The sequence below is a fragment of the Eublepharis macularius genome, chromosome 3, assembly GCF_028583425.1.
Source record: "Eublepharis macularius isolate TG4126 chromosome 3, MPM_Emac_v1.0, whole genome shotgun sequence".
Classification (NCBI taxonomy): Eukaryota; Metazoa; Chordata; class Lepidosauria; order Squamata; family Eublepharidae; genus Eublepharis; species Eublepharis macularius.
Genome location: NC_072792.1, coordinates 74383320 through 74406952, shown reverse-complemented (window position 1 = coordinate 74406952; position 23633 = coordinate 74383320). Strand labels below are relative to the sequence as shown.

The following is a 23633-nucleotide window of genomic DNA, read 5'->3' as shown; positions in this document are numbered from 1 at the left end:
AGCCCCGCATTTCAAGGTTGTTGTTTATTCCTTTAAAGTGTGGGAGAGAGGGCAGCAGGAGAGCCAGTCTAGCCCTACGAATGAATTCATTTCCCAGGGACTCTCGGCCCGGCTCGGCTCAGTGCCTGCGGCATCTCGCCCAGGTGTTTCACCCGCATCAGCGCCAGGAGTCGCCAACCTGTTCGGTGCCCTGAGCGGCTTCTAGGAGCGAGTGGGTTCAACCGGCTAACAGGATAGAGCAGGACCGGCTTGCTTGGGGAGGGGTGGGGGGTGGGAGACACACAATCGGACCCAGAGACCCAGGAGTGAGGACTGTTTGCGGGGCCCAAACGGCAGGGCCCGCTTCTCTGCCCCTTTGGCTTGTCTGGGGAGGCGAGCACAGAGCCAGAAGAAATGTCGCCCTTTTCCGTGAAGAACTGTTAGGCCGGCGCCTCGCTCGCCATTTCAAAGGGTGTCAAGGCAACTAAGTGCGCGGGGGGGCTTGGACCCGGGCACAGAAAGAAAAACCCGGCCTGAGAGCGATTGCTTTCTCGATCCCCAGGTCCTTTACGGAGAATCTCGCGCTCCCCGTCTGGTCCTGTTTATTGAATAAGCGTTCTCTTCCCAGAGCCCGCAGGTGAAATTGACTAGGGTGGTGGCTAATGATCTGACAATCATTTTAAAAGGCCCTTCCCCCCAGCTCAGGTCTGGAACTGGCAAAGCAAATTTTGTTCATTCAGTTCCATTGGGTCCGATGGCCTTCTCCAAGCATTATCTCGGATGTGTCGCCTTGGCAAATGTCTTTAACAGGGCTAACATGAAATGTAAACTTTAATAAAAAGAGGAGGAGGAAGAGGAGGACTTTGGCTTTGGGAGAAAAAGGGAAACACGCAAAAAAGAGAAAGACTGTTTCTTTCAGTCGAAGTGTTAGGGGGGGCAGGAGGTGACGGCTGAGGTCAAGCAGGCGGGCTGCGGGTAGAGAACTGCGCTGGAATCCAGGGAACCATCCGGTTCGAAGAACTTCCTAAGGAGGCTTCCCCTCGGGGATCGGGCGCTTCAGTTCCCAGCCCCTTTCCCTCGGTCTCCGATTGCGTATGAAATACTTCTGCCAAGGCAGCTCCGGAACGTCGATCGCACATTAGCATTTGAAAGAGTTATCCAGATGTTTATTACAGTAGAGAGAGAGAGAGAGAGAGAGAGAGAGAGAGAGAGAGAGAGAGAGATCCCAATTATAAATCCTTGTATTTTTAAATACCAACTGTAAGCGATTCAAGTAGATGCCTTTGTAAATTTATTTGACACAATCAAGTGAGGAGGCGAGCGGAAGGAAAACCAGGCATGGATCTTGTCCCAAAACTGGATTTTTTTAAAAAAAAAAAACCTTTCCGTTTGACTCTGCTTGTTACTGAGACTGTGAAACGTATCTTATAATTGTAAAAAATTTGCACAATTGCTATTCGTGGTACTCAACCTGGGAACTCCGATGGTTTCTATCTTTACCGAAAACCAAGGTTTTGCCCTTGCATTAATGCCATTTGCACTTATTTTCCGGCAGAAATACTACACAGACGGATGCAAAATGTACTGGAAGGGAAGTTCAATTGATATGATTAGGAATTACTTTTCTGAAAAACAGATCTGAAGCTCAGGCGATTTGAGCTGATGTTAGATGGCCACCATTTTCCTAACAAGGGTCAAACCCTTCTGGTTGTTGAAGGAGATCGATTGTGATAGAAAGCCTAAGGGAGTCGGTCTTACCCCAATCCAGTTGATTTCAATGAAGAAACTGTTGGAAATAGCAATGTCTGATGTACAACAGCAGCAAGAAGGAAGAAGAGCCTACCATGCAGGCGGCAGCAAGGATCACTTAGTTAGGACAGTGAGAGCAGCACCTCTCTTGTTTCCTGGGGGTCATTTCCTTGTCTTGTCTCCAATTGGGCTAAACAGGGCAATATCCTGCTTCTTCCTTCTCCTGCAAGATGTAGTCAGATAGCAAGGATCTCTCTCTCTCCTCTTTACTATCAAGTATGTAACTTCCTCAAATAAAACTTTTTGCCTCTCTAATCAGCACAGCGTAATTCCGCTGCATTATTTGCACTCACTCCATCAGAAACTAAGGATCATTCCTGGTTTTAAGGGCCTCCCGAATCAATTCCGACTTCCCAACCACATTCATGAATCTAAATGAGGCCTTTTCTATTTGAAATCCACTATGGAGCCTTAAACCAGAATTCTTTGGATCGCATCTATTTTCAGAACACCCCAGTCAAATTACTGCTTTGCCCTAGGCCGGTCTCGCACGAGGGGAAGAAAGAAAGAGGCATCCACATAACGGGTTTGCTTCCCCCCCCCCCCCGCCCCACTATGCGGAAGGTATGTGGGTTGCCTTACGAGGCGGTTACTACCGAAAGACACTCACTATATTAGCGCGAAATCGCTTGAATAAAGGCTAGGCAATTGCTCTGAACAACTCTCTCTTTGTCGCCTCCACCCTCGGTTTTGGGCTTCTCCGTTCCCCTTCCTTACAGCTACAAACGCCTGCCTGCTCTGTTACGGACTGGCCTCTGTCGCGAGGTTTTCTTGCAGGAAAGGCCTTGATCCCATCAGTTTGTAAAGTGCTCTTCATACACACAGATGCACACACACTCTATGTGCAACTAATTATTTGTGACGAATTCCAACTGATTTCAGAGGAACACGCCGCGGTCAATGGAGGTCCTCTCTCCCTAGCTGGTGGGCAGCTCAAGCAAGATAGCCTAGAAAAAAGCTAGAACCCCCCCCCCCCAAGGAGGTCTGGGGGGTTGCTTATTTCGAATGAGGCCATGGGCACCTGAGGGGGATTGGGGAGGGGCTCGGATGGGTCCACAGAGAGGAAGAGTACAAATCTGCTATAATCTGCTACTAACAGGAGCTCATCTCTCAGGGGGGCGTCCGGAGAGGTAGGAAGGATGGGCCCTTCCCTGGCGAAGATGGTCGCCCAAGGTGACCTCCTTGTCCGACGGCGCCAGGAAAGGCAGGGGCGGGGGCGGAAAAGCTAGTTGCCCAACTTTGCCTTCCGCCCCTCCTTCGGGATCCGGGCCGGGTTTTCCCCCCGGCCGAGAGCCGGAGGCTGCCCAGCCTCTAGCGAGAGCCAATCAGCACACGGCTCCCAGCACGTGGAGGAAAGGGAATCAAGAGCCAAGCTATTGCGGCTCGGCGCCTCCACTTGTTCCCGGGACCCGGGCAGCAGACGGGCGAGTCAAGGCGCTGCTTGGCTGGCTGGCGGGGGAGGGGTGCCATCCAGAGCGATCTCCGGCCCCGCCATGAGCGCCCAGTACCAAGACGAGAGCTGCTCCGAGCGGGCCGACTGCAAAAGTAAATCGCCAACTTTGCTCTCCTCCTACTGCATCGACAGCATCCTGGGCAGGAGGAGCCCCTGCAAGATGCGGCTGCTGGGGGCGGCTCCCAACCTGCCGCCTCTGCCCAGCCGGGCAGAGCAGGACAAGGCCGGGCCAGGTGAGTGCCTAAGGAAGGAAGGAAAGGAAAGGAAGGAAGCCGGCCTGCCAAGCGGGCTCCTGGCAGCTCGCCGCCGCCGGGCCTAGCTGCCTCCCGCGCTGTCCCTTGGCCAGCGCTGCGCAAGTCCCGGCTCCAGCGGAGGCGGCAGAGGGAGCCCGCTAGGCGGCTGAGGGAGCCGGGCTGCCCAAAGGAGCTGTGCCCGGCTCGGCAGCGCCTTTCGGGGAGAGGCCTAGCCTTGGAGGGCTGCCGGAGTGGGGCGCGGGACTCCGGTGCCGGGTTCTGCCTCCCACTCTGGGGCCGTCTTACCGAGGCAAGGGTTCCTGGGGCTGAACTCACTGGGGCTAAGTGCCGGACGGACCGGGAGGATCGTAGAGGCGGCGGCGGGTGTGTAACAGTTTTCAGCCAAAGCGGGTCGGTTACCGATTCTTCTCCTGGTCCTTTGCTTGGGAGCGAGTCCGGAGTCCGGTCGATTGCGACGGCTCGGCTCTCCCTTGTCCAGCGCAGTCGGGGATCAGGAGACCTGGGGAAGAATCCAGAACGGGGCTCGCTTTGTCCCCAAAGACTCCAAAGTCGCGGTGGATGACGCCGTGTAACCCTCCCGGGGCGCTCGGGGGCCGGAGGAAGCGGGATGGAGGGGCGAGGCGTTAGGCCCGGCCCGCTTGGGTGACGCGTGAGTGTTTCTCTGTCCGTCTCTCGGCAGGGCCTGCCAAGGGCAGCCTGCCGGGCTTCGACGCCACCGAGCTGCACCTGCCGCCCAAACTGCGCCGCCTCTACGGGCCCGGCGGGGGCCGGCTGCTGGGGCGGCCCGAGCGGCCCGAGGCGGCCGCCTCATCCTGGGACTCGCTCAAGATCAGCCAGGCGCCGCAGGTCAGCATCAGCCGCAGCAAATCGTACCGAGAAAACGCGCCCTTCGCGCGGGCCGCCGCTGCGCTCGACGAGCTGGCCAGCCCCGGAGCAGGAGCAGGGGGCGGCGGCCCCGACAGCCGGCCCCGTCGGGCAGATGATCTGCTGGATGAGGAGGACGAGGAGGACGAGGAAGAGGACGACGAGGACGAGGAGGAGGCCGAGGAACTGGAGGAGGAGCTGGACGACGAGGAGGAGCTGCTGGCCGAGGCCAAGGAGGGCCGGCGCGCCGCCGGGTGTCCCGTCGGGGTTGGCGCGGGGCCGGGCGCGGGGCCAGGGCCCGAAGGCGCCGAAGGCTCGCCCAAGGAGGAGATGTTGCTGCCCGCCGACGAGCTGGCCGAGGGCAAGGACGGCGAGGACAGCGTGTGCCTGTCGGCGGGCAGCGACTCCGAGGAGGGGCTGCTCAAGAGGAAGCAGCGGCGCTACCGGACCACCTTTACCAGCTACCAGCTGGAGGAGCTCGAGAGGGCCTTCCAGAAGACCCACTACCCGGATGTCTTCACCAGGTAGGCCACGGGGCAGATGCGGTGGACCTGGGCAGGCTGCGCGCCCTTCCCGGATGGGGATCTGGGAAGAGGGGGCAGGGCGGTACAAACCCCTCCGGTTACAGTGGAAAGGAAAGGAAGGCGTGAAGGGCAGGGAAACTGGAAGGTGGGAGAGCGTGGAAAGGGGGACGCGACGGGATCCCGGAAAGAGAGGAAAGGAAATCTGGGACAGGAGGGAAGGAAGGAGCTCCCAGAACCCAGGAGGTGAGATGGGAACTCTGAGGGGAGGGCGTCTCGTCCCCCTGGCTCGCTCCCTCCAAACTCTTTGCCTTGCCGCTTCTGGCGGAATGGGGGAGCAAGTCCCTCCAAGCCCCTGAATTTTCTCCGAAATCGGTTCTTCTTCCAAGCGGCGGCAGTGCCCTGCTGGAGGAGGAGGGGCTTCGGTTTGCGCGCTGGCGGATCAAGGACAGGTGAGGCAGAAATTTTGCCCAGGTCCTTGCCAAGCCCTCTCCGAGTCTATTTTTGCCCTGATCCCCCAGCTAGTCTGTCGAGTATCAGTTTCGTGGCTCTCTGTGGAAGCTGGAGCCCTGCCCTGCTGCAGGGAAGTCCTATATATATTCCTAGATGTATATATATAGAAAAAGATCAAAGTCTCCCGCTTTCAGGAGGCTAAAAATACAGGACGCGGTGGCAGCTTGGCTGGAACGCCTTGGCAGAGGCCCCGAAGTGCTGGCTGGCTGGGTATGTTGCTGGGCACCATCCAGGAAATAAAAAAGGTGGGGGAGAGAGACATTGCGATCCAGCGCCCGGCCTCCCGATCTTTCCTTGAGCCTAGTGGAGGCTGCGACCCCTGGAGCGAGTTCTTCTGAAAGGACCGGTGCTGCTGCCAGCCCGACTCCCAAGCCCTCTAGCAGAATCAGTCCTCACCCGGTGCAAACGAAGGCAGGGTGAGGGTGACTTGGCTCCGTTTTTTCTCCTGGAATAAGAGCTGCTCTGAGAAGCAGGCTGGTTTTCCTTAAAACGGAACATTAAGAGATCTGAAGTTGCCTGGAGGCTCCTGGTTGTTTTAACAGAGATCTCGTTGTGATCCGAAGGGGAAAGTTGCAGGGTTTTTTTTTAATTATTCGGATCCCGTTAGTTAGTTCCTCGTTTCCCCCTGAAGCCCAACAACTCTTCTGCCGCTGAAGAAGAGAAGGAAAATATCTGGACTGAGTTCATTACATTTAGCAAGGAATTTTGGACGGCATCGCGGAGCCTCTTCGGCCCGGATTTTCTCTTGTGAAGTACGGCCGCGAGAGAAGCCGATTCCGTTATTATTCTTTTTTTTAAAAAAAAAACTCGTTTTGCTTTTTGCTAGGAGCAATAGAATAATCGGTCCCGGAATATAGCGGATTATTGGGGGGGGGGGTCCGCACTCAGCTCCTGCCCTTTCCCCCTTCTGCCCTGCCCGGCAGTCCCTGGGAAGGGGCGCTGTGGATCTGCCTCGGCACTCCTGCTGGGCTTCCCTTCACCGCTGGCGGCTCTCAGTCTGCTTTCGGGGATTCCCGTACAGCGCGGAGAAACGGCCGCAGCTTCCTTTGCCCGAGGCGCTTCGACGGCTGGGGCTGCCAGGCGCCGGGTCTGAGTCTGGCCATTCCCGCTTGAGGGGCAGCGCTGCCAGGGCCAGACTTGGCGGTCAAGCCGGCCGGGGGCTTCCTCTGACAGCCTGGCAAACCTGGCCGAGGGCAGGCTGGCTCTGCCCCTGCCGCCGGGCCGGGCTCCCGCGCGGGCGCTTTTCTTCCGAGCGGAGGGAGAGCCAATTATGTCGGCAGCTCTCCGATTGGAGGTAAACAGATTATGAGCAGTTTCCCAACATCCTAATGGGTTCCGATTTGCCTTAATTGTTGCAATAATAACCGCAATGAAGGGCTCGCGTTGCAGCTCGACGGGTCTCTCCCTGTGCCGCGGCAGCGGCGGCGCCTGCAGGTGAGAGCCGCTGGCAGGCGCGCCGGCCTCGGCCGGCTTCCTCCAGGGCTTGGGCAGGCAGCGTGGAGGGTCCTAGCAAGTCTCCACTACAGAACTTTATGCGAAAGGGAAAGCAAAGCAAGACTAGGCAGGGCCTGCTGGCTTATCTGGAATGGCTTGTCCGGCTACGAGAGCGACGGGTGGGCACTTGCAGGAGTGGGGGGGGGGGACGGGGCAGGAGGCTGGGGGTAGTGGCGGAGAGAGGGGAGGCCCGTTAGGAGAAGCCGGAGCGGAGGCAGTGCCGCGTCTGGCCGCGTAGCTGGCCCCTTCTCGGGGGGCCGGGCGAGGGAGGAAGAGAGCCTGAGAAGCCGCTGCCGGGATGGGGCGTCTTGCGGTGGGGAGGGCTGCCGGCAGCCCCCGCCCCGCCTCATCTGAGAGCCTGTCTTGTGCTTGTTGTTTCCCTCCCAGGGAGGAGCTGGCGATGCGCCTGGATCTGACCGAAGCCAGAGTGCAGGTGAGTCCAGAGGGAGGGCGGCATTGGGTCGGAGCCAGCGGGAGCAGGAGGCCCCTTGACCCTTTCACCCACCTACCCACTTGGGCGCCCGAGCTAACGGAACCCTTGGAAGGCGGAAGGCTGTTGGCTTTCCTCTCGGCCCGGCCCGGGCAGGCGGTCCATGCTGGTGGAGAGCCCTGGTTTTGTTTTGGGGTCGCCAGTGCAATGCTCTTCGAGTCGTTTACTGCTCCACCGCCACCCCCCTTGGACGGCTCCGAAGCGCGGAGAGACGCCAAACATGCCCCGCTTGCCAAGCGCCAACAGATGGCTCCGGCCTTTTGGCTCGGAGCAAATCACTTTACATGGAAAGTCAGGCGCGGCTAAAGCATCATAAATTCCATATGGCTCATTTAATACACAACAGCTTCTCGCATTAGAGGGGCTAATGAAGAGCCGGGTCCCCTCCTTTCTGTTGACACATTTCTCCATTGTCAAACAGAGATGTGACAGCAAATCAGGATTTTCAGCTCAGGGGAATGAGTCGTGGGAAAGTTAAATAACTAAAAAGAGCGAGCGAGCGCGAGACCCCTTTCTTCCCGCCCCCTCCTTTTCTATTCACCGGAGAAGATGTAATTAAGGGGAATATGAATTATTAGAGCCCTCCGGTTTACCTTTGGGTGTACTCAAACTTATTAATTCAATAAAGGGGGGAATTTGAAGAGGGGCCAAGTTGCTAATTGAGTTGGAAAAGGGAAAAAGGTGTGCCTAGGCGCCAAGGTTTTCGCTGCCTTCAGCCCGATCGCCGAGGCTAGCTGCACTGTGCTCGGCTGGGGCTGCGCCCAGACTTTCCGGAACACCTCGCTCCCCTCCAGACACCCGGATCCTGTCCTGCGACCCCCGTCCCCTTCTAAATAATTTTCTCCCAGGGAAGCGGAATGTTTTGATTTGAGAAAGCACCCCCATCTCATCTTTCAAACGGGCGACTCGAGCTAGGCAGGTTTTGGTTTAGTCGCTGCAGAATGGGAGAAAATATGCTGATTATAAGAACTGATATATGTTGAATTCGTTCCCCCCCCCCCGCTTGGGTTGGGGGCGGGGGGGGGAAAGAGTCGTTTATTGCTCCTTTTTTGCTTTTCATCTTCCCCCAATCAAAGGACAAGAGTTCTTTGCAAATGGGAGCGCGGTCTGCAAGATCCCGTGGTGGCGCTGAGTGTGGGTGGCTGCGGAGATGGCGTAATAACCACAATAATACAAAATAATTTCCATCGACTGGGAAATTAACGTTAGAGCCTTTTAAGTGCCGCTAAGAAGGCTTGGCTTAAAAATTGTCATAAAAGAAAACATGATGTTTAGCTTGTATGTTGGCGAAAACATTCAACTGTCTGTCAAACAGTTGATTTGAAGGAGGGGGAGAGGGGGAAAGGAAAGGAATCCGTTTCCTTCCCATTTATACCGGCAGGATTATGCTGAAAAGGCTGCCTTTGAAAGAAACGGGCCGGCTGGGCAGAATCTCTGGCATAGCTTTGTGCTGCCTGTATGCAGAGAAGCCCACCCTAGCCAGGCCTTCTCTTCCTTGTGGGGCTCAGGAAGCCCCCCCCCAGCCTGCTCGAGGTGAGAAGATCCCAGATACACCTGTAGAAAAGGTGACATTCCGGGAGGACTCCACCTTAACCTTGCAAGGGATCCTGGAAACAATCTGACCCTAGATGCTTTAGGTTATTCTTTAATGACAGAGCACTCTTAATCTCAGTGACACTGTTGCAGATTCAGATAAGAAGGGGGGAAAGGCAGGCCCCTGCCTCCAGAGTGTTATTGTGGAGATGTCAACAGGAGGGAAGGGGACAGGGCAGGAGGATCAGAGTGATTGTGAGATCATGCCAAGTAATTCGGTACAGGCAGGTTTTGCCTTGTTGTCTCCAGAGAAGAAACAAAGAGCTTATCTTTTTAGGGGGACAAACCTCACTGAATTCAGTGGGACTGACTTCCAAGTGAAAAGCGGTGGGCTCAAGTTGCACAAACTCTCTTGGGAGTCTATGCCTCTGACCTGCAAAGAACTGGCTATGAGCAAGCGAGCATAGGGCGTCAGGCCTCCTTTCAGCCAGATTCCACGGGCAAGCAGTAAGCACCCCGTGCAAGGGAGGACAGGCAGGCTCTTGGCAAGGACTACACTGGCTGCTGCCGGGGGGGCAGCTGGGCAGCTGAACTCGAGGATTTGGAGAGCGGCCCTTTAGGCGATGCTGGTTCTGTTCGGGTACCGTCCACTAGGGATCCAGCTCGAACTCCCAAACACTTTCCCAGGCCTGACATGTTCTACATTCGCCTTGGGGGTGCCAACCTGAATTCGCTTTTCCAGCCAATCCTCTCCCGCAAATTTCCTAGCATGGCAGCTGGGCCTCTCTGACTAACCCCTTTTCTTTTGGCTTCCAGGTCTGGTTCCAGAACCGGAGAGCCAAATGGCGGAAGAGGGAAAAGGCCGGCGCGCAGAGCCACCCGCCCGGCCTGCCTTTCCCTGGTCCCCTGTCGGCATCTCACCCGCTCAGTCCCTACCTTGATGCTAGTCCTTTCCCTCCTCACCACCCAGCTCTCGACTCCGCCTGGACGGCCGCCGCCGCCGCCGCCGCCGCAGCCGCCGCCTTCCCCAGCCTGCCGCCTCCTCCTCCGGGCTCGGCAGCTTTGCCCCCCAGCGGGACCCCGCTAGGCCTCAGCACTTTCCTGGGAGCGGCTGTGTTCAGGCACCCGGCCTTCATCAGCCCGGCCTTCGGCAGGTAACGCGCCCCTTGCCGCCCGCCCCCAGCTCTCGGCTTCTGGCTGCAGGAAGGGGGTGTCAGAGCCCCGGGAGAAGAGAAGAGGGGCTCCGGGTGTCCCAGGAAGGCCCTAAGGAACTGGCGCTCCGGAGAGGACGCCAAGGGGGAAGGCGTGACTGCCCCTCGGAAGCGGGAAAGGACCCAGAGAGGTTCCTTGGTGTGGAGGGGGGAGACGTCACCTGCCGGCAACGGGAGGGTTTTGCTGGCCCTGCGAGGAAGCGGCCATTTCTGGCCGGAGCCACAGTGCCCCGGGGCTGCCTCTGGGAGCCGGCGTGCTACTGCCCCGGGGCTGCCTCTTCATTGGACGCGCACGTCACGTGACGTGCTTGAGGAGGTTGCGGAGTTAGCCGCGGAAAATTGGGCCTCTTGGGATCTTAAATTCGTTTCCTGGAAGTTTTCCCACTGTGACTTCAGACAAGATGTTGTAGTTACAGTTAGGATCGGGATACTGACATCCAGGTAGTCTGCTGAGTAAGGGGCGAAATCTCCCTTCAAAATGTTCCGCAGATTTGAAATATATTTACTGTTAGCCTTCCCGCTCATATTCTTGCTCCCGTGAAAAAAGGAACGAAAAGAAGCTTAGGAGAAAGGACTAATTGATTTGAATTGTCTACAAGCTAAGTCCGAGACCGGAGAAACTATCTGCCTACTCGTTAGTCTTAGTTACCACCTGAAAATCGGGCACAAATCTGTGATAAAAAGGAGCTAATTCATATACACGGTAGCTGCTTTTCTTGAAACACCAAAAGGTGAAATAAGGCAGCAGCTAATCAAAGGAACAATGCGGGGATTTATTAAAGCCGAGAAAAGCGATGAACAGGCAGGGCAAATATCACCGCCATGCTCTCTGCGGAGGGGAACAAAGCGTCCCAGACAGCCGCCACTTAAGTAAAATTATTTTTGAGGGGGCGGAGGAGCCCAGTAAAATTAAGATTTGGGGAGAAGAACACCGTTCAATAGAAAGCGTCCCTTCTTCTACACCGACAGTCAGTTCCCCTCTTGGCGGGCTGGGGGGCTATCACGCCCCCTACTTGCAGCAACGATTCTTCACGTTAGCTCCTGGACTCTTTTTGATTTTGCTACTACAGACTAACACGGTTAACTCCTCTGCTCCTCTCTCGGGGCTGCCTTAGCGGCCTCTGGCTATTTCCCCGACAACAAATTGAAAAATGACTTCCTCACTAAACAGTCTTGGCTAATGGACTATGCGATTAAAATAGGCATGCGACCAAAGGAGCTCGAAGAATAGGAAAGAAAGTCGCGAATATGATGTCTACCGGGGGAGCATTTTAGGAAGGAGGGCGCTTAGGCGGCCGGAGGCAGTCCCTCCGTGCTTCAAACGATTCCCTTTGCCTGCCGGGAACCAGATCTGTAACTGCTGGGAAAGAGAGGGGAGGTCTTTTATTTTCCTTTAGGGAGGGGTCCTTTTCCCCCTGTAGTGGAGGAATTTGTGGAAGAAATAAAGGCTCTAAAACCCTTGTCTTCAAAACAGAAGGCAAATACAGGTGGTTAAATGCGCTGGGAATGAACTGCACTGAAGTGGTGGGGGAAATCCAGTGCAGAGCAACGCCTGCAGCAGGCAGTCCGGGAGCTTAGCTGGCTCCGGGCTTAGTATGTAGCCCCCGTTGCCTTCCAGGCCTACAGTTCAGTTCCTAGCCGTGATGATGTCAATAATCACCTCCTTGGTTAATGGAGAGTCAGTATATCTCGACGTGCCAGTCAAGGGGGTCAGTTGCACTCTTCAGAGCGGCTGCTCCGCGGCGAGGCAAGGAAAGAAAACTAGAGGGGAAGGCATTTCCAAGATTGTGTCATTGAGCCGGGATGCTAGGGTTGCCGGCGCATAATTGGCATTCCGCTGGGAGCGAAGCCGCGGGAACCGCGCTCCCTGCTGGGGGTGGGCATCAGCGCAGCGGAGGAACCGAGCAGACGCCGCTTTGGGCATCCGGGATGGGGGACCTCTAATAAGATGGGGAGGGGTCGGAAGAGCCCGAGGATTAAATATAAGGGGGCAGGGCGAAGAGAAGCCCAGAGCTGGGGAAACCCGGCGCTAAAGGCTCGCGCTCCTTTTTATTGCGTCCCCCTCCCGGTCGTAGCGCGAGTCGCAGGCTCAAGCGCTCCTGTCCCCAGCAAATGGGGATCTGACTTTTCACAAATAAGCCTTCCGCGGTCAGCGCCGGGGATTTTCCACCCCCGCCCCGACTCTTGCAATGCCTCCGACGGCTTTCCGAAGAAGGAAAGGGCAGGGGTGGCGGGGCGGAGGCCCAGAGGCAGGCTTCCACGCCTGTGCCGCGGTGGCTCTCTAGTCTCACTGAGCCTCGGCGCACGGCCTGGCTGCTAGAGGGAGTGTGCGTGTGAAGTTTCTAGGCCGCGGGGAGGCTGCTCGGGGAATAGTTGGCCCTGCTGGCCCGCCGCCCGGGCCTGGGCTTGGGCTTTGACGCGCCCGTTTCTCTCCCTCTCCCGCTCGCAGGCTCTTCTCCACCATGGCTCCCCTGACCAGCGCTTCCACGGCGGCCGCCCTCCTGAGACAGCCGGCTCCGGCCGTGGAGAGCGCCGTGCAATCCAGCGGCCTCGCGGACCCCGCCACTGCCGCGGCCGATCGGCGGGCTTCCAGTATAGCGGCGCTGCGGTTGAAGGCGAAAGAGCACGCGGCGCAGCTCACGCAGCTCAACATCCTCCCCGGGAACAGCACGGGCAAAGAGGTGTGCTAAGCAGCCCCGGCGGGAGGGGAGCCGATCCAAGACCAAACGGGGAGACGGGGGGCGGGCGAGGGCACGGAGACTGGGCCGGCGGCGGGCTCCCCTCCAGCCAGGAACTCACGGCCAGCCCAGCCCAGCTCAGCTGGCGCTGCTTCCGCAGAGAAGCTCCTCCTCAGACTGGCGCATCTTTTCCCCACCATGTACGTGTTCATCCATTCATTGATAAGCAAACCACACACCCGAGTAGGCTCGAGGGAAAGAAAAGGGGGGGGGAATAAGGAGCGGTCGCGCGTCCCCCTCCCCTAATCTGTTTGGTCAAAATGCCACCTCGGCCTATAACCTGTAATCTCGAAGGCGCTTTGGAGACTTCTAAACGGGAGGACATGAACCAAGGATGCTGCTGCTGGCAGAGCCAAAAGGAAGAGAACGGTGTGCCGGGCTGCGTAAAACATAACCAGTGCACTTAAGGCAAAGGGGTCTGGTCTTTTTGTCCTTTATCACTACACCAACCAAGGGTTTTATAGCAAACCAAAGGGAAAATACAGTGCTAGAAATATGGACTGTTTAAAGTCACTAAACTGTGATGATCGATATTGTACATACCATTGTTATTAAAAAAATAAGAAAAAGAAAAAACAGAGCTTTGTATACTTGAAATGTTATATAAGAATTGCACTCAGTGTAGTGTTTGTACGTTTGTCATTTCTGTAGATTCTTACTGTGTTGTAGATATCATAGGGTCCTTAGACAAATATTTATGTACAAACCCTTTATTTAACTTATTAACTGTAGAGGTTCCCAGAATCCGAGAGAGAACTAAGGTGCCAGAAAAGGGGCAGCGGTACAGTACTTTTGTGTAATGTTGTTATTGATCTCACTTTTCCTTGCGATCAAGTGGGAAAGTGTCACCCATAGAAAATAAAATATATCTCTATATATATACGTTTATGAAAGAATTCTAAAAAGTATCTGGAGGTGCAGAGTCAATGGAAGTAGTCCTTCTACTAACGAAGGTGGGGTGAAGGATGCCAAGTGGGGAAGTTCAGAACAAGGGAGTGTGAAAAAAGGCAGATCCTGCCAAATCTCTGTTTGAGATGCCTGTCCGCCCCCCAATCTAACATTTAGTTTCAGTTAGTCTAGACACAGTGAACTAAACACGTTGATGAATCTTGGGGAACAAGCTTATAAACCTACACATATTTACTTGGTAATGGCACTGTGTTCAGATGGGCTTACTTCCAGGAACGTGTGCATGGGATTGCTGTCTAAGGCTGCCAAGGTATGCACACTTACCTGGGATTAAGTGTCACTAAATTCAGCAAGGGTCACTTTCCAATCAACATGCATTGGCGGGCTGACCAGTTCTGTAAATCTGGAGCCGCTTACTAGCGCACCTCAAGAAGCCGTGGCCCCCACGGTGTTTTCCCTCGGGAAACGGCTGCTCAGCCCTGGCAAGGTCGACTCCATTCTGGGCGTCTTTTTAAACCCCCTCTTTTTTAAAGTGGGGGTTAAAGACGCCCAGAATGGAGTCGACTTTTTTAAAGTGAAGGGAATTGGAGTTTCAAGGACCCCCTCCCCCCTCCCCAAGGTGCGGAACCAAGGGCTCCCGCTCACTTTCCTGTGCACCTGAATCAGCCCTCGATGCGGGCTTGAAGTTCAAGAATAGGTGGTGGGAGGGAGACTTCATGCCGCTGACCATTTGGACAAAAAGGAGTCACTTCGCTTCGCGAGGGGACGGCGGCGGGGAACGGGAGGAATGCGACTTGGTCGCTGCAGAGGGCCACCTTGCAAGGCAGGCGGGCCTGGAGGCGCAGGGAGGCAGCGGGAAAGCGTTCTATGCGCCCCAGGAGCAGAGACCGCTGCCCGGCAAGGGCTCCCCAGCAGGCTGAGACTGCGGCGCTTGGGTTGGGCGGCCGGCTCGCCGGACAGGGACCAAAGCGGCAGCTGAGGGCCGGCCCTTCTCCCGCGCCCCGAGCTCTCCTTTTCCGAGCCCTTTTCCTCCCCGGTGACCCGGCCGTGGAGCAGAAGCAAATTGCGTGAAATTACCTCCAAGGATTATAGCGGCGGCCCATTGAAAGCGGCCCTCGCCCGGGTTGACAAACCTCCTAATCCCGTGTCAGTCGGCGGCTGCAAACAAACCCAAGCGCAAGGCCCCCTATTCTTCGGCCCGCCTGCTTTCCCCAGCTGGTGGGGAAGGGGGCCGGTCGGCCGCGCCGAAGCGCTCCCTCTCGGGGTCTCGCGCACGCTTCAAAAAGGGGGCCCCGGGCTTCCTGCCGGGCCCCCCCAGGTTCAAAACACCGACCGGGATGTCACGCTTGAAGAGCCCTCAAAGCGCGAAAGAAACCCGCGACCCGAAAGCTGCCGGCGGGGGCAGGGGCGCATCGACGAACCCACTGAGGGGATTTCTGTGGCATTTTTGTTCCAAACTCATTTAATCGAACTGTGAACATTAGTCATGAATGGAAGCCCCAGTTGGTCCCAGTACTTAGGAAGGCTTCGCTATAGCAGCCCGAGAACCGTCCCTCTCCCCCCCCCCCCCGCACCTTCAGGCTTTCAGCAAGGTTTAAACCAGAGAGGTTTAAACAATGGTGGCCCGAGTTATTTAGAATAGGCTTAAGGCGCTGTAGAAACCTCTCATTTTTCCACTTGGTTTATTTTCTTGGACACCCAGCCTGAGGAGTGCTGTGCAACTCAAAAACCTACCTAAACACTGGAGGCTCTTAAGCAAGGTATTATTTGCCCGCACCTCTGAATGGTGAAAACGGCGCTTGAAACCAAGGACACCTGTCAGTGCCATCTTTTTTCTTCTGGGCTGCCAAAGATCAGCCAAAAGCACTCTCCCCACCATGATGTCATTAAGCTTCTCTGCGGCATCATATTTGTTTGGGAATCTCACACAAAACTGCAGGGGGGATGTCCTTTGTTCCCCTATTTTGGGTATTTAAACCAGTCATACTCACATTCACACATAAGCAAAAAGACTGAAAATATTGGGGGGGGGGAGTGTATAAAAGGAAGATAGAGCAACACATACAAGACTAGGGACTACTGGGTTACAATATGCTCACACCCAGGTAACTCAAAACAGAGACCCATTTACCCAGAATTAGGCATCTAGGCTGATGCTTTTCATGTTTCAAAGGAAATTTTCACTAGAAGGGTTCTGGAAGATGGTAAAAATTCTTCAGGTGAATTTCCTCATCTCAGAGATTACATTCACACATGTGTACACACATACTGGGCTCTTCAATGTGTTTATTTTTTATGAACAAACTGTAGGTCTTTCAAATAACCATATATTTAACTGACAGCACCTGATACACACATATATTTTGGAGTGTAGGGGGAAAAACACGCCATAGGGGCAAAAAATATTTTTATGGGAAAAGGAACATTTGCTCCTGGACATGATTAACAGTAGAGTTTGAAGTACATATTTTACTTTATAGAAAAGGGAATCATTATCAATCCATTATGCATTAAGAAATGTCACTCAGTCATTTTTATTCATTCTGCAGAAATCTTTGTAAAAGCCAGAATCATACTTCTGCAAGCAGCAATTTTGTTAATCCAGGGGGGTTATTACTCTGGTCCCTTATTAGGATCTATACTACTGCCAAGCAATCCTATAACCGTCTCAAAAGAAGTTTACCTTCATGTTATAAAACCAGTAGTGGTATTTATACTGTGCAATAATTAGTGTATTACTTGAATCCACTAACAGGTTCATTTTATCTCTGCACAAAACCTCTAGTCTGCTTATAGAAAGCTTGTGCCTCCTTTGGTGCTGTTAAAGTGGTGAAAGAGTGAATGAAGGCTGGTAGCACTCTCTCTTTTTGCCTTGCCTTAATTCCCATCTCTTTTTGCTCTCATCCAATTAGTGCAGTGTATTAAGCAGTTTATCATCTCATAGTCAGCTATTGAGAGAAACAAGGCGAACACTTTGCAATAGAGCCTGCTCTCCTTTGACACCCTCAGGTACTTACATATTCCACTGTGCTATGAATAATAGAGGAAGAATAGAGCACTAATTCCCTCATCAAAGAATGCCTTGTCTGCTGCTTTGCTCAACAACACCATTCTGATCAAAAGAAAAGCAATAAAGCTTAGCATAACAAAACGAAACCTACTTATTAGCTTAGTGGTTAAATTAATGCAGAGCCGCTGCTATTCAAAACCAAGGTTTGAAAACAGCCTCCAACAACCTGATAATACTGCCTTCGGGATGAAGGAATTTTAATCTGAAATTTGAAGCTGGCACAGATGAGTTAATCTATTAAACAGCTATAAGAGGAGCGCAGGATGAGCGGTTCAATTAAGAAATATTTAGGTGCTCTACAGAAGAGGCAAATAAGGCAAGGATGGGCTGACGTTGGGAAACAGAAAAGAACATTTCCAGTAAAAGGATTCTGGCACAGGATGAAATAATGTTATGGTTTCCATTCCTTTCCCTTCACACATGAACACTTGTTTTTGAGGTCTGGCTTTGGATCTTATATACCAATTTTCCTTCCAGAACCTCAATCAAACTTTAGAACTGTATTTGTTTTCTGTATACAGATACGAAAGAAGGGGAAATGGCAACTCCATCTCAGGCACTGGAGAAGACCACAGTCTTGCATTTTTTTTTCTCTGCCAGATTGTTTGTAGCATTATAATCAAGCATATAATTTCTAAAGAGGCAAGATCAGTTCAGTAAGCTAGGGATGTTTCTGATCATGTTCAGCTTTTATCCCATCACCTTAGATATAGCTTTAACTTGGAAATACCATTATGTATATTAAAGTAGACAGGAGTCTAAATTAACATCTATTAGTTATGCTAGTTTCCTTTCAATCAGTACTAAAATTTCTTCCCTAGAAATTAAGATTACTCTGAAATATCACTGACATATTCATTCATTATATTTCCAAGTTTGCATCTTAAAAAAAATGCTTGCAGCTGATCACTATCTCCACACTTCTTTCTGTGTGATCAGGACAACATTTGTGAAATGGCAATCTTCCCGGATATACCTCAGATGTATGTGTATGAAAATACTGTTATTTTGCAAATAGACCAAATATGCAGAGTGTGATATGGTATATAGTGATACTTATAATGTACAGACTTTCCTTAACCTATCATTATGAATGACAACACTCCCTTGATTATGTAACAGGGCTGCTTCTAGGAAAAATGGAAGTATCTGTCCACGTGACTGTGCAATTTAACTAGAAGAATGATATGCTTAATAAAAAAGGCGTTTGGATGATATACCAGTCTCAGTCCATAGCACTATGGACTCTCTGATATACACAGGTTTCCTCCTCCAATTTCAACAGAAGGCAGATTCTTGTGTATACCTCTTTTTGTGTGCAGAGCAACATTTTATCAAAGTAAAATGTGAAAGCAGAAGTCCTTGTAGGATAGGCTGTTCCTTGCACACGGCATGCTAGACTGAGGAAGCAAATTCAGTTGCATGTAATATCTGAGCCCTGTGTAATACCAAATATACAAATGAATAAGGACCAAAGCAGAAGTCATAGAGGAATCTATGTTTCTTTATGAGAGTCCACTCATAAAAACAGTATAGATCTATTTTTCATTTTTTTACAAAAGGTGAGGAAGGCTGAACTTCCCCTATGTTCCAGGTATTGTTCTCCAAAGCTAGGCAAATTACAAATACACCTGCCCCTGCGTTTTTGCTAGTTACTGCCTATCTCCCCACACCCAATTTTAGCATTGTAAAAGTATAGGAGGAGGGAGGAAACTTCAGCATCTCTTTTCTCTTTCATATATGGCATACGCAATTTTTTAGATTTGCCATTCCTAGTTACAAATCTCTTCTTAGTCATATCAAGGCTGTTTAAAATGTTTGAAGTCCTGATGTTAACGGTCATCTTGAGATGCCCTATACATCATGTGTACCTTATCAGATGAAAAAGGCCTCTTTACAAATTTTTCTTTCAATAATCAGTATTTGGAAAGCACCATTCACATGTATCAAATCTCAGATTTATTTCCATTCTAGAAGTACCACAATACATAAAGCTTACCATTCTATAAATAGTAAAATATTCCTGATTGCCACTGAAAATTCTCTCATTCCTAAGCTGAGGCTAGTTTAGAATGCTCACTGCATTCAATGCAGTCTGTTCTTTGATTTGTTCCATGCCTGAGTACTGGCCACTGTTTTGAAGTAGACTTCATGTCCAACTTGCAAGGGAGAGAATTAAAAATGTCTTGTTTTAGCCTTTTCTCTTATTTAAGAGGTATTAGAACACATGTATTGAAATTCTCGGATTTGAAATATTGGTTGGGGAAATATCTTAGGAATTCTGAGATGCCTGTTGGAGTGAACAAGTGTCTATATGTACATGTGTGCACAAATACAACTGAATGCATTTGTCTTGGTTATTTCCATCACTTGAACACAGCTGTTCCCCACAAGTAAATATTCTACATTGGAAAATTTATTGTTTCCATTAACAGTGTAAAATCTTACATGTACATTTAAAATGCTTTTATATTACCAGTAAATAACAATGTTAACAAGGTTCTAAAAATTACTGTAAAAATACTCTTTATTCTTTCTCCTACCACACCAAAAGCTACCCATATCACAGTCTGACTTTTACCATTCCCATTCACTGTTTTATTGGCAATAAACAGATTAGACAGACTTCCCGTCTCCGGAAACTTCTTCATAGCTTTACTTGCTTACCACAGTATTATCAATTACTTTTATTTCTTGGCTAGATTGTCTCTCATTTGTTTTCTTTCACCCTAATAGGTTTCATTGCTTATTTTGTTGAAATTCGAGGAACCAAAATATAACATAGCTATTTATGTGTAGCTTGGAGAATCTACTGCATACCCACTTCTCTGTATGCCCTATAGAGAAGTCAATTTGTACTTTTGGATTAATTTCCATGTTACAACACAATACATTCTGAATAAAAGTTGATGAAAAGACAACTTAAGAACAGTTTTAGAAATAGAGACCGTATTAGAATAAATGCAGGTATTAGAAAGCATTTAAGTTTAGTAATGTCTTTCACTGCTGTGTATGTGATCACACAGCAGATAAACTGTGAAAAGAGAAAACATTAGTGCTCCAACCGAGACCTCCACTAACCTCTTTTCCTGAGAGCACCTCTACTAAATACCCTGGAGCAAAGTCTAGGATCACTTACATTCCAGCAACACTCACTGGGAATTATTCAATTAAAGGAGTTATTTCTCCATTCCTTTATTCCCTCCTAGGTCTGAATATACTCTCTCTCTTTATACGCTGTACAGGTACCTGGTATATGTTGAAATAATATTGGTTTTGTTTTATGGTTTTCATCATGAAATAAGCTCCTATTTAAATAAAAGAATACACGTTCTTTTGAAACAACATACAACATGGTGTGAAGTTGTAAATTGAAAACTAAAAAAGAAAAAGAGGACAACATTTTCTTAGGAGTCCACAAAAGAATTTTGTCCCTATTCTGCCTATATTCAGCATTTAACTACTGGGATCTCCCACAGTTTTTACTGTACTGAATGTCTGAAAGAGTTTGCTGAGGTTCACTTCAGAGTAGCTGCTCATGGACAACCATTTGTCTACTGTACTCTTCAGTTTTCTATAATCCACCTCCATGGCCTTGAAATTTGACATCTTCAAGCGATCTGTTGGAAAGAGAAACAAATACAAAAATTTGAACAAAGAGAAGTACCTTTTTATTTGGTACCGAGAAATCATCTTCAAGCAATGGCTGGAGGTCTGTTGACTCTCAAAACCAAAATTTGCTGAAGTACCAGTCAGGCATCTTTTGTCAAGCTTCTTCTATTCTTCTGTCTATCTTTTTAAAGAGTTACTTTGGTCAGCATGTTTAGGTAAGTGTCAAACTTGTTACTTACAAAGAGAGTCTAAATCTAGCTCATCAAGAAATTAGTCAACCCACCTGTCATGCCCCAACTGAACTGGTGCAGCACCTTCTGTCAGTGAGTGTCAGGAAGTGCTGTTTGTCCATTAATGGGGAGGGGGGGGGGAGGAGGAAAGGCACAGCAACAAGGGAATGAGTTCTTTTACAGCATCAGAACCAACAAGTAGCAGCTGCTGTTTTAAGAAGTTCAATTTAGAAAGCAGAATCCAGCTTTCTGGCACCTTTTCATTGATTGAATAATTGAAAATATTTTGATGAGAGCAGAATGTACTCCTTTCCAGACATCTGGGCATTTGTTTTAATTACCACCATAAACTATACGGAAGTAGCGCAGAAAAGCTTCATTTATAAAGGGCTGTACTCTACTCTTCAATCTCCTTTCAGTTTAAGACAGAAAAGTGTGTCATTTTAAATTATAGGACCTATTCAGAAAATATCAACTATTCTTATGCTATCAGTGATTGCATTTCTGTATGTTGTGGAAGGAATATTTTCAGTAAACAAAAACCCCTACACTGTACATATGCTTTAAAGACAGTTGAAATTCAGTGGCAATGGCAAACATGTCACATTTTGCTTAGTCCCCCAGAAAGCCTTGTGTTCTGCTTTAAGAAAATAAATGTAACAAATTTTAAAACCCAAATACTTACACACACATGCAGTGACATGGACATCAAGCCTTCACCAAAGCTGACCTTATAATACATATCAGTGGTGGTGGTGGTGGAGAGTACCGTCAAGTCATAGCTGACTTATGGTGACCCCTAGTTGGGTTTTCAAGGCAAGAGACTAACAACCTGAATACTCCAGGCAAGCCTGATCTTGTCATATCTCAGGAGCTAAGCAGGCTCAATCTTGGCTAGTAATTGTATGGGAGACCTCTAATGAAGAGCAGGATTGCAGAGGCAGGCAATGGCAATACATATAACTAAACATAGTGAAAACTAAGGCTTTGAGGCACTTCAAGGTCAGGCTGCTTTTGTACCAGGACATTTAAAGGAATCACATGGTTTCAACAGTCAGAAGTATCCATTGGAATAAAGGGGAAAAGCCCTCAACTCTGCTAGGAAACACCTAGTTTATGTACCGTTGTGCAGATGGAAGCATCCATCTTGAAAGCATTTATTGAGCTAATGTAGGTATAGACACCAAATTGTGGAACTTCCTTTCTTTATTTCTATCACTACTAAAAAATGCCTGAAAAGGGTGTCATTCTCTAGGTGCCATTATGCCATCCACTCAATCAAGCATACTTCTGCTTTAGATCTTTTCCTGCTTATTCTTAATACTGTATTTTTTCTTGTTTCTCTACATTTTTGATACTATGATTTTACATAGATGGTATTAATGTTTATTTTTCAGTACCAAATCTCTCGTTTTGCTAATTTTGTGTCTGTCTTCTTGCAATTTCTTCCAGTTTATCATCTTATTCAAGTTGTTTATTAGAACAGGTTATTATTTTGCTTCTGGTCGTGCCTCCTGGTTAATTTTTAAGCTTTAGTTGGGACTTCTACTTCTTATACTTGTCTAAGAAACTGAGTATGGTCTTCTCTCTCTCCTTCTCTTGTTTGAATATTTCTAAACCTTAACTTTTTTTTTGCTGATTTTAGAGGGACTTTCTTATTTTGTATTTCGTGGATTATTGTGCAGCTTTTAAAGTTGAGTTTCCTCTTTCTCATCTCAAGCCTCTTATTTGACTGTCTTTTTATACCTTCTGATCATATCCGTTTTTTAAAAAATTGATTCATTAGTTTTCTCTCACCTATTTAATTTTTATAAATTGTGTTAAAAGAAAGAAGGCATTAAAAGCAAGGAAACACACATACACTTTCTTTTATTCCTTAATTTTTATGTTCCTCTGGGTTGTCTCTTATCAAGCCTCTGATCTCTTGTCTAATTTCTTTCCCCTCTCTTTACTGCCCCCTATCTGTGGAATTCATAGAAACTCAATATCCACTCTATTGAATCCATCTCCCTTTAAAAAGAATCTTGAAGCCAATTTATTTTAGCTTGATTTTATTTAACAGATTTTCCTGTGCTAGCTCTGTGGGTTGTCTCCACCTCCATCTCCTGTTTTCCGATACTCCCTCTTCCTTTTTTTATGTATTGCATTAGTAGTATTGTAAGTCTGTGGGGAAGGACATAGTCATTTTTATATTCCTACAGCATCTTGTGTTTTCTTAGGTGCTTAATCATCATAATACAAATATACATAGGAACACACTACCCAAAATTCATACCTAGAAAAGTTCGTCCCCCTCCTTCTGTCCATTATGTTTAAATATTAAGAGCTTATAGAGGCTAAAGATCAATGAGAGGAAATTAAGCAATGGTGGGGGGATCCAGAATAACGTTTGCAAAGTGCTTCTTCATGTACATGGAAGACTTATGCTGAAATTTCTTTTCAGTGATAGTCCCTTGAATCTCATGGGATACTACTTTGGAGACCCTTCAAGCCTGCCTGGGCATTTTGGGGCAGGAGAGGCTGCTATAATGAGAGGGGAATGAAAAAGCCTATACACAGTGCTTTGGACCCAGCCCAGTATATTCACAGTGACCCCTCTAAAACAAGCATTGCCTCAAAAATCCCCAATTGTTGTGATTTCAAATTAAAAGAAATGGCTGAAGGAAGAATTTGAATAGTAGAACATAGAAATAATAGGATAGTAGAATACAGAAATAATGTTAAATTAACAAAGAGATAAAGGTTTATTCTGAAGTATAAAGTGACAAAGAGATATACACTACTAAATTCACACTGCAGCCCTATCTGCAGAATAGCAAACTATGCATTTGAATGACAGAAGTGCATCTGATGACTGGGGAGAATAGATTTAAAGAACTGTAGTAATATAGAGCTGGGAAGATGAGAGAGGACACAGCTCCTGATGTGTTTACCTCCTCTGCTGATGGGATAT

General features: G+C 49.6%; 2 protein-coding genes across 2 annotated transcripts in view; one reads left to right on the top strand and one right to left on the bottom strand.

The window, feature by feature from the left end:
• The first annotated feature begins 3240 nt into the window (after window positions 1-3240).
• Window positions 3241-13547, top strand: ARX (aristaless related homeobox). Its single transcript, XM_054974161.1, has 5 exons — window positions 3241-3474; window positions 4175-4883; window positions 7275-7320; window positions 9727-10064; window positions 12571-13547. Exons 1-5 carry the CDS (start codon window positions 3282-3284, stop codon window positions 12809-12811), a joined length of 1527 nt encoding a protein of 508 aa, XP_054830136.1. The 5' UTR covers window positions 3241-3281; the 3' UTR covers window positions 12812-13547.
• Window positions 13548-18858: 5311 nt separating this feature from the next.
• POLA1 (DNA polymerase alpha 1, catalytic subunit) overlaps window positions 18859-23633 on the bottom strand; it is a 399534-nt gene continuing 394759 nt past the window's right edge. Inside the window, exon 37 of the mRNA XM_054974131.1 lies at window positions 18859-20458. Within this exon, the coding sequence (XP_054830106.1) occupies window positions 20295-20458 (164 nt within the window). The 3' untranslated portion in view covers window positions 18859-20294. The remainder of the gene's footprint in view (window positions 20459-23633) is intronic.

Coding starts and splice junctions, on each gene's coding strand:
- ARX (XM_054974161.1), top strand. CDS start 3,282: ATGAGCGCCCAGTACCAAGACGAGAGCTGCTCCGAGCGGGCCGACTGC. Junction 3,475..4,174: donor GCAGGACAAGGCCGGGCCAG/GTGAGTGCCTAA, acceptor GTCTCTCGGCAG/GGCCTGCCAAGGGCAGCCTG. Junction 4,884..7,274: donor TACCCGGATGTCTTCACCAG/GTAGGCCACGGG, acceptor TTTCCCTCCCAG/GGAGGAGCTGGCGATGCGCC.